This window comes from Podarcis cretensis, assembly GCF_951804945.1.
Source record: "Podarcis cretensis genome assembly, chromosome: 6".
Classification (NCBI taxonomy): domain Eukaryota; kingdom Metazoa; phylum Chordata; class Lepidosauria; order Squamata; family Lacertidae; genus Podarcis; species Podarcis cretensis.
This window is the reverse complement of record NC_137175.1, coordinates 72,771,832-72,782,500: the sequence shown is the minus strand read 5'-3', so window position 1 is coordinate 72,782,500 and position 10,669 is coordinate 72,771,832. Positions and strand designations below refer to the sequence as shown.

The 10,669-nt window shown below is 45.4% G+C and overlaps 1 protein-coding gene across 1 annotated transcript in view; it reads right to left on the bottom strand.

The window, feature by feature from the left end:
• Positions 1 to 9,144, bottom strand: part of LMO4 (LIM domain only 4) — a 16,489-nt gene extending 7,345 nt beyond the window's left edge. Inside the window, exons 1-2 of the mRNA XM_079980685.1 lie at positions 7,823 to 9,144; positions 4,924 to 5,162 (exon numbers count right to left, since the gene is read on the bottom strand). Coding sequence (XP_079836811.1) covers positions 4,924 to 5,159 — 236 coding nt within the window. The 5' untranslated portion in view covers positions 5,160 to 5,162; positions 7,823 to 9,144. The remainder of the gene's footprint in view (positions 1 to 4,923; positions 5,163 to 7,822) is intronic.
• Between the last annotated feature and the right edge of the window lie 1,525 nt (positions 9,145 to 10,669).

Genomic DNA, 10,669 nt, shown 5'->3' with positions numbered 1-10,669 from the left:
TCCTGCGGAAGAGGCGAGGATTTCAAACGCACCACACAATTTAAAAATCATTTTTAATCATGCTGCTTTAACTGTGACACATTCTCTTCATAAAGTATGTGTGCATCATACAAACTTTCCTGAGCAATGGTGGTTGTGCATCTAAATTAAATTTTAATAATTGAAAGTCAAAAATGTAATCCCAAAAGCTACTTGTACATCATTTTAAACACACACACACACACACACACAGCCAGCCTCGTTCTAAAAGAATTTGAATTTTCGGAAGTCACAGCCAAAACTAACTTAAGGCAGTCTACGTAATCTGCAGGGTTAGGCTACTACTGAAGCAAATGTCCAGGACTTTGCCCGTTACTTTTTTTAGATGCTTTTCTTTTCTTTCCTACTAATGAGAATACTCTTATTTTGCGGCACTTTATCAGAAGCTTCAGATAATTTTTGTTTCACCATGGAGGAAGACAATCATCGTTAACTACCCTCATCCTGAAAAGTTGTTTTTATATGGGTTCTGTGAGAGAGTAGAGTTAATTAGCTAATCAGGGAGACTGTCCAGGACAGTATTTAATTTAAAAGGCTGGAGGCTTTAGGTGCTCAATTAAGTAACTATCGGTCTCAGACTGGACCTTAATGGGCTCTTTTCTCTTTAACTCCAGCAATGGGGGAGAGATACCCCAGGTCAGGCTAATTAAAGCCAGGGGACTCTTTAATTGCGATGACAGAAGTGGTTTCAGTTTCCTCTCTTTGGGTCTTGGAGTCCAAAGAGGTTGTTAATATTTCAACATTTGGGCAACACAATCAATCACCAACACTGAGATGTTCCATATATGGATGAAAGGTCCTACATTTTGCAGCATTATGTAATGCCACCTTAAATTAATCCAAACTCTCTTCCTCATTCAAAACCTTTAGAAGCGGACAGAGGTGATGAGATGGGAACAAGAGGATGTGGGGTGAGGGGCTAGCTGAAAATTTCTATTTATTCAACTGGAACACTTTTAAAATAAACTACAGAAAAGTAAGGTGCAGTGTGGGGATTTTTACCATGCTGTGGAAACCAAACAGCTCTGCACCACAAAGAGTTTTGCATTGCTAGTCCCGCAGTTCAATTTTCCCCTTGCACCTGAAAGGGGTGGGGAGAGGAGAGAGAGGAGGAGAAGGGAGGGGGGCGACATATCTGTACCCAGAAGCATCCAAACTTCCTAGCTGAAAGAAAAGCACATCCAAAGCTACTGATCCAGAAGCAATTGGTTTTCCATCAGATTTCCTATGCCGGATCCAAATTCTGTGCCAGCTGTATCAGATGTAACAAAGGCTACGCAAAAAAATTATGCCTACAGCCAAGTCCATTAAAGGTACTTCAGCATAACTACAGCCCAAGCACCTTAAAAGCACCAGAAGCTATTGATACTTAAGGGGGAGGAAGGCGGCTGTGCAAGTGCTGCATTAGAGGGAGAGGGAGAGAGAAGGGGGGAAGAGAGAGGAAAAAATATCAGCCAAATTACGCTTGGTTAATTCAGAGTAACAGATCTGCCCCCAAGTGAATTGGAGGCCTTGAATTAATTCTGTTATGACAAATCAAGATAAACGTTCCCCCTAAATTGCATGCGATTTAATTAATTTTTGAGATCCTGGATTTTTTTTCCAAGCTAATAGTTCACATGCTCCTGTGCTGTCATTGTGCTTGAGTGGGCAGACTTCAAAGTGATATTAAATAACCAACTATTAGATTTACCTAGCACGTCCTATTGGAAAAATGCCATTTAATTACCTAGCCTGTTCAATTAAAGGGACAGCATTCCCTGAATATAGCAGCTTGCTGTTGATTACCAGAAAAATGAACTCGTTGCTTGGCTGCTCCCTCCCTTTCCTCCCCTCCTCAAATGGCTCATACTGTGGACAGACAGCCCACGTGAATGGCAATGAACAGCAAGGAGAACAGAGAACATCTTTTGCCTGTTGGAATGGGAATCAGGTGCTTGCCGCCCGGCACAGTGCCACGAACACTTTTTTTTTGGGGGGGGGCGACCATGCTCTCATGATCTAGGCAAGGCTATATGCTCCTCACCTGCCCCCCAACCCAAAAATATATTTCCACTGTCACCTCAGTAGCAAACACCAGGTGGGATATAAGAGATTATAATCATATTAAATAGACATTTGTACAGAAAAAGTTCTCAAGCAGCACTAGCCCTTTAAGAAAAGCCTAGTTTGTTTCTCCCTCCCCACACCTCTTTCAACCACCCCCAGCCTATTCTCTCTTGCTCTCTCCAAGGCCAATTTTGTTAATTAAATGTTTTGTTTGCGACACAGCTCTCATTCATTTTGGACACGTCATTCCAGGCAGATCTAAGCCAGGGACGAGATCTCATTAGATAAAACCTATCAGAACTAAGAGAAAATGGAGGAGACACTAATTAAAGCTCTTAATTGTGCAGATTCACTGCCACGCTGCTGCTTTATCTAGAATCTCATAGCTGGGAGGGCTGCCCATCACCCTTCTCCCTTCCAAATAAATTCTTCCTTTGCTTAGGATACTATGGTTGTGAGTTAAGGGGTCAGAGAAGAGTCAATGTATTGCCATCCTTTTACTTACATGAACACCCCACAGCCCTCTGCTGCCAATAAAATCTGTGGCAATCCTTAGATAAGGTAAGGCTGGTTTGGTAAAGCCACACCCAGATTTAGTTGTAGAGGCCCATAGTGGTGGTTTAAAAAAAAAAAAAACAGTTGTCTTGTCCTATCAAGAGACTTCAATCAGTCAGTCCCTATCACCTCAGAGGCTGAATGATCAATTTGTCTCTAAGCTTTACGACAAACATCTCATTGGAAGTCTCATTAAGATCAACTTTGAAATTTCTGCAAGAAGTCAAAAGAACAAAATCATGACTTATTTCTATATATTTTCCTACATGATCCTCAATAAAAACCACACACACTGAAGAGCACTTGTAAAATGGTAGCATCTTGTTTGTTAGTAGATTAGGACATGTAGCTACTCATGTCTGAGTCATCAGGGTCACAGATGAAAATGCTGGAACTTTATGTACTTGGGTCAGTAGACCTTTATCCTATGGAACAAATAAGCTTCCAGAAGTGCACACTCAAGTATCCATATTTTATTGGACAAGCTATTCAGTTCTAGTGAAGAGTCAGACTGATGGAACAAAATCAGTTCAAATTTACCATCTGATAAAGCACCCTATTTATAATAGCCTATATTAAAACTGTAATAAGTTTTGGGCACACAAAAACCTGAGGCAGAGATTCCAATAAGCTGGCCTGAACTTGCCTTAGGCGTACAGTAGACAACTTCTCTTTTTAATTAGTAGTGATCAGAAGAGGTTTGTTTGACGGTTTTAGTAGAGAGAGACGAAATCTGTACTGTTCATTGAATCTGAACAGTAGTGTCAATTTTTCCACTTCAAACAAACCTCTTTTTCTAACCGTTCTGCTCTATTTAATTAGAATTCTGTCTCGCTTATGCAGTTGCTTCGGACAGAGATCAAGAACGCATCGCTGTAAGCCTGCACACACTGATTTTCAAGCATTTACTTTAAAAATCCACACACTTAGCAAAATGAATGCTGCAATCCCTTAAAACCTTTCTATTGCCATTTTGTTTTCTGTATTCTATTTAGCTGATTGAAGGTGCTAGCATAAAGAAGAGCCATTATCTGAACAAGAAAGGGTCTCCTTATTGGTGTCACTGATTCAAAATGCTGTTGCTTCCAGAATCAGAACCAAGTAATATTTAGTATGCAATTTACAGAGTTGTTACATAGTTAAATGTACAAATTCCAGAAGAAATCGGCTCAAAATATTTATAACTAAGTATTTGAAAATAGGCACAAAGAGATGATTTTAACCACTAAAGCTTGCTCACTCCTTCCAAGAACTGGGATACTTTTTCAAATCTATTCTAAGTGTGAAAATCAAGACTATCTAGAAAAAAACTCCATATGCCTTTACCTCACATTCTTTATATGCCAAAGAAGGTGGGAGGGGGCTGTTTAATTACTGGCTGCTGAACTAGAACACCTCCTCAAAGCATTCATGTGCATCAGTCTATCAAGTCATTTACTCAAATTAAATGTGTAATCCTTCAAAATGCCTCCTTTCAAAATGAGTTTAAAGGAGCTTGAGTTCACCTGAAAAGATTGAATGGGCACCTGGACCTCTTAAATTCTTTCTATTAATTGCTCTAAAACTAGTGGGGGTGGGGAGAAGAAACAAACACATTTTTGTTATGCAAAGCGGAGGAGATGCAGAATACTGGATGCAATAAGAAATATTTTAAACATTGATCAAACTATACACATGTTCACTTTTATACTGAAAGATATGCTCCACAGCAATAGGAAAGCATGTATTACCACTGTGTTGGGTGTGCAGAGTTTGGCACAGGAGACGGTCACAGTCCCTCCAACAATTAATCAACTCTTTCACAATGAATACAGAGAATGAGTCATTCCATTTTCATTTAAAGGTGCTTATGCAAATAAAAATATAATAAATCAGATACTGAAAGGGTAGCTCTCTCACTGTTTTAGCCATTTCCCGCCACTGTTCTAGCAAACTCTATGCTCGCTCTCACCCCTTTAGGTTCCAAACATGCGTCCTTCTGCCCCACTACCATAGTAGCTTTGGGCAGCCAACTGTTTTAAACCAGGACTTCTCTCTTAAAAGTTTAGGATCACTTTAGGAGTTTTATTCTACCACACGTCTCCTTGAGCCATCTACCAAAGTTTTCTACTGTAATCCAGGAAAAGGATTGTTTCATTAAATCAGGCTTCTAGTTTTGAACTGCCCCTTGCAACCAGAGGTATTTCTGGCCTGCAGTTCCTTCTGCTTCATAGGAAAAGTATGGAGTCGTGTATGCAAGAAACCAGCAAACCAGCCTAACTTCCCCTGTGTCTCTCTCACCTGATGTAGTCGTTTCTGCACAGGATCATGCCGCTCTTAGTGTAGCAGGACGTACCAATTTCTCCCAGCTGGGCTTGGCAGCAGGAGCACTTCAGGCACCGGCTGTGCCAATAGCTATCCATGGCATAGAGCAAGAAGCGATCAGCAATCTTCCCCCCGCAGCCTGCACATCTTTTCCATGAGAGGGAGCCACTGGTGACCGGGGGAGGCTGCGAGCTGCTGCCTGGGTTCACCATGGTCTGGATAAGGGAATAAGAAATAAAGAAAAATGAGACGAAGGGGTTGATTCTCAGACTAAGAGCTCTTGCAACCTGCCCCTCCCAGTCCAAGAAAGATGGGGAATAGCAGCAACTTGTTTACTTTTCAGAGCCTTTGTTCTGGGTTAATTAGCTGCCTCCCCTTCCAAGTTGGCTGGTGGTGCTCAATGACAGTTTTAGCTTGCAATACTGTTGTCAAACTTAGAGTGACCCCCGCTTTGTTTGCTGCCAGGAAAGTACACACACCTGGAGTCTCACAGTCTACATAGCCCTCCCAGATATAAATTGCTGGGCCCCACAGTCCTAAAATGAGAATGGCATAAAAAAACAGCCAGAGTGAGGCCACAATCCCTGACCACAACTCTTGGGGAGTGCAGCTGTAGCTCACCAGCTGGGAATGATTCTGGGGATTGTTTGGTTCTATTTTACAGGAGAGGCAAGTATAAGCTCCGGAGAAAACTGTGAGAAAGTTGTGAAACTAGTTTTTCAAGGTCTCCCTTTTCATGCTATTGTTATCTGCAAGGGCTCAGCCAGGATCGTCCCTATTTATTTATTTATTTATTTATTTCTTCAAAAGATCAAATGAAAGTGGGGTCCTTCTCCCAAAGGACGCTTTACTGGATAATAATAGATCACTTAACTTTCAGAAGCCTGTTAACTTCCTATACAAACACATCTACTTTTGTCTCACTAATCTGCCCTTGATCAGCAATTTAAATGCTAAGCACTTTGTTGCCCTTAAAAAAAAAAAAAGTTTTGCGTAAAAGCAGAGAGGCAGAACAATCAAGCATGCCCCACTCAGGAAACAGCAAGCATGGCTGGCTGTAAAAGTGCTGCTTGGGGAGGGGTGGAGGTGGAAATAGACACACATGCAAGCCCACAAGTGTGTTTCTCACTTTCTAATAAATGTTTTGTACAAGCAGGGCAACAGGGAGATTAATAATGGAACCAATTCATAAAGCTTACTCCAAACTGATTAATTTGCTCTGCCTCAAATCCAGTAGTCGAACAGGCTACTGTTCAGTCATTTGCACTATAAAAAGATCAAGTTATTTACTGCCAATTAAGCAGTGTGTTTTCCCTTTGTCCTTTGTAAGCTGTTCATGCTCAAGCTAAAGCATCTGGCTGTTTGCTAAGACATATACCTCTGAAGCGAAAGAGTGAAGAGGAGAGGGCAAACTTTTCCTGCCACTTAGTTGCCCAACTAAGTTACAACAGAAGCTTCAGGGTCCTTAAAATAGGCCACTTAAAAAAAAATTAAAAGGACCAAACAAAACAGGATTTCCTTCAAAATAACTCCTGATCATATGTTCAGTTGACCACACAATAAACCAGACTGCGAACTGCACCAATTAAGACTGTAACTAAAAACCCCGAGACTTGGGAAAGAGAACCACTCTAAAAGCCATTAGCATTGCATTTCTCTGAATGCATCATATACCTTTATGTAAATTGATTTCTGATGCATTTAACTCATGGAATGGCCTTTTGTTACCATTTCCAGCAATATGAATCTGCATTTCTTACTTCTGATTAAAAGCAAAAAGGATTCCTAAAGTATGCTAAACCTACTTCCCATCTTTCCAAGACCAAAAACACCCCACACAAGCCCCACTGCCTTGCTCCCACCCACCCTGTCTTTGTTGAAAGGTAAATATTATATATAAAAGGAAACGCTACACTGACAGAAGCATCCAGTAACCCCATTAAGCTAAAGCTCTTAAGGACAAGCAATACCTTAATGCTGATTAAATCTAAAAGAGATGAATCAAGAGGACTGACCAGAAAGTGACTCCCTTGATAACTAAGGACGGGCCCTCATCAAGTTTCATTTGGAGTTGGGGGGGCAGAGAAAGAGAAGGAAAGCTTTTAACTTAAATAGGCTTACTCTGGTAATTACACAGCCAAGCAATTTAGGTCCTGGAACAGAGGCAATGAAACAGAAAGGAGAGCTGGCAGCTAGAGGCAAAACACACACCCCCTCCCTCCTTTTAACAACGTCTCTGGTGATTTTAATGGAGACCAAGGGAGGGACAAGCGTAGAGCTTGCAATTTGTAGTACCAAAAAAAAATAAAAAATGGATGCTTAATTCACGGCTTGATTTTAATTAGGTTGATTCATCAGATTTCCCCTGAACAAAAAGGAGGAGAAAAGGAGGGGGGAGAGAGAGAAAAAGGAGAGTGAGAGAAGAGAGCAAATACCTCACTTAAGATTATTCTTTCTCCCTTTCCTCCTCCTCCTCCAAACCTGCCACTGTTTCAAAATAAGTGGTTTTTTTTACTACAAAGAAAGTGGGCGACCGTTCCTCCCACCTCCTCCGCGACTCCCAGGCAGAACCGGGCGGGGGGGGGGGGTGGAGAGTGAAGCAGCGCGGGGCAAAGCAGGCAGCCTTTTGTACCGCTACGCCGGGCTGCGGGCGGCCCCGCCGCCGCTTGGCTCCCGGGAGGTGCAGCCAGTTTCCCGCCCCCAATCTGATTCCAGGCGATGGCGGGGGTGGCCGTGTTTACTTCCCACTCCGGACCGCAACGAAGTGGAGGGGGGGGGGGAGGAAAGGAGAAACAGCTACAATCACCCAAAAGGAAAAAAACAACGCACCACCAAGCAGCTCTCTCTTTCTCCACTCCCGCGCCCACGATCTTACCTGTTTCCCCTCTATGGTGCAAGAGGCCGTGGACAACGTGGCTGTAGCTTCGGGAGAGCTCTCGCAGGGGGAGACCGGCGGGTTGGTGCTGGTGGGCTGGCCCGGCTCGATCCCGATTGACGGCGGAGCAATTCGGAGCAAACCCAGCGCGCTCGCCGGGCTACGCGGAGCAGCAACCCTCCGTCCGGGTCAGGGAACTGCAAGCAGCCCCGGGCTGGGAGGAAGGAGGTGGTGGTGTTGGAAATGTCCGGGAAGCGTTTGCTCCAGCCCTCCTTTCCTTTCCTTCCTGCTGCTGCTTCGTCCTACTCTCGCTGCTTCCCCTCGAGGGGAGATGCAGAGCTGGGTTGTTGCTGCTGCTGCAAAAGGCGAGCCCGGGCGGCGGCGCCGACGCCGCTCTCGCTGCTGCTGCTGCTGCAATAGCTGGGTTAAGTTTTGGCAGATGTGGCCGCACTTCCGAGCTGGCTCGCGCTTCCCCCCCACCCCTTTCCCGCCGCCACCTCCCTGTCGCGGGGCTCGGGCGGCTTCCAAAGCCTCTCGCCGCCAACGGCCAACGCAGGGGGAAAGTCCCGAGAGTGGGGCAGCGAAGGAGCCGGAGCGCGCGGCTGTTGCTGTTAAGACGACGACGGCGATGACTGAGGAGGCGGCGGCTTCTTCTTCTCCTTCCTCTTCTCACGACCCTCCGCGGCTCCCCGGGCGGCGCTGCCTCGTCTCCGGACGCGCGCAGAGGAGGCCTCCGTCTCCCCGCTGGCGCCTTCCTCGCTGCCTCTCTCCGCCGCTCTTGCCCATGTGTTACTGACAGAGCAGAACCCCAACTACTCCGCGGCTCGGCCCCTCGCGTCACAGCCGCGCCGGCCAATCCGCTCGCGGCTTGTTGAGGCGGAATAATAAAACCTGCCAATCGCGAGCGGGAGGACAAAGGAACGGGGCTGGGGGGGGGGGAGGAGGAGGGAACCGAGTCAGGTGGGGAGCCGAGCGGGGCGGCAGAAGCTCGAGCGAGCGAGGAGGGGGCAGGACGTCGTTGTCGTCGTCCGCTTCACTCAGCTCCTCGTCCGGCAGACCGTCTCCTCCTCGGCCGCCGTGCTTACCAGTCCTTCCTGTCATTAAAGGCCCCAGTCCTTCTGCGCGCCCTTCCTCGGGACCAGAAGAAGCACTTATTAACACGCGCTTAAAACTCGAACGCAACCCCCCCCCCCAGCACAAACTATGCGTAGGGTCGCAGGCCGCGAGCGCCGAAACTTAAAATCACCTGAGGGAGCCGAGCCAGGAGGGTGGGGGGAAGACGTGATAGGATGAGGTTAAGTTGTGCTGTCGCCTCCTGCGCGCGCCTTTGGGAGCGGAGTCCGTTAAATTCCGTTGGGAGTTTAAACTTCTGGGCAGAACGCGCAGGGGCGTCAAGGCAACTGGGGGTCGCGAGAACAAAATTTTCTCCTTTTCTCGCCCAAAAGTAACAGGCGAAATCCCCTCATGAGGGCTTCTCCTTTGCTGGGAACAACCCCCGACGAAACTCTGACATATTAAGAGTGGCGATATGCTCACTTTTTATCAGGGCGCTCGCTTGTCAAGTGTCCACCACCTTCATGCAGAGTGTTGCTTTGCAGGTTTCAAAAAGCTCATTCATTTGCAAATACCCCACCCTGCGAGTAGATCATCTTTATTCTGGCAAAATACAGAACATTTTGTGGTTTTATATTCTGATTTTGTTCCGTGGACCGCCCTGAGACCTCCGGGTATAGGGCGGTATATAAATTCAGTCAGTCAGGATGGGGTGGTTGGTGGACGATATTCTTTAATAATTAAAGAAAATCTGGTCCTGAAGTGACTTCCAAGCAATCCATTACAATCTGTTGCAGCCTAACAGGATGGCCCTAACTTGGCAGAGAGAGAAAAATACCTGAAATACAGAACAAAACCCTTATCAAAAAGATCCACAAATAATACTGTACTGAAAAGCATTGAAAGTACTCAATTAATTGAGGTTCTGCACTCCTCACCCCCCCCCCCAGCAGATGCCTGTCCCCAGCGAAAGCTTGCTGCTTTTTAATGTCTTCTTTTGGGGGGCTGTGGTATATTTTTACCCATGATTTTTTTAGAAAGCTCAAGAACTTTGGTGGGCGATCTTCAGAATAAAAGCTCTGTCTCCCCCTAACAAAAATCTCAGCTTCGTCCATGATACAGGATGTAGCTTTTTACATGGAAATACAGGACAATCCTATATTATACAGGACAGGTGGCAACCCTGCCGTATTTACTCGGGTCTAATGAGCCACTGAATCTAATGTGCACTTCAATTTTCAGAACCTTGAAACCCAAAAAAGTATTTGCTGGCAAATGTAAATGTGACATCAAATCTAATGCGCACCTTAATTTTCTCGGTGTAATTTGGCCAGAAAAGGTGAGCATTAGATTCAAGTAAATATTTATTTGACCAGAGCTTCCCTGGAGCAGAGCAAACCAGTGAACCCCAGTCCAAATTCAGTGGGCTGCTCTATGCTGGCTCCTTTGGTCTGAATAGTTCAGCAACTGCTGCTCCCCTTCACTTACTGGAGATGTTACTGGGTCTAAACAAATGTGTGCTGTGCTGCACTGCACTGCACTAGATAGATGGGTAGCATTCAGTAAAACTGAGGACGAATATAATGCCTCCAAAGCATCACTTTTACCACCTTTTGCCCTGCTGGCCTTCCCCAATCTTTCCTCTTTGTGGCACCACATAGGAGGCTTCAAATGGAGGGGTTTGGAGCAGGGACGTTGGCTCAACAGGTTTTGCAAGTTGGACAGGACTGTGACTTTCCCCAGTGCTAAGCTCTAAGGCAGATCCAAAGAGGATTAGTGCCGATAGCCAACATT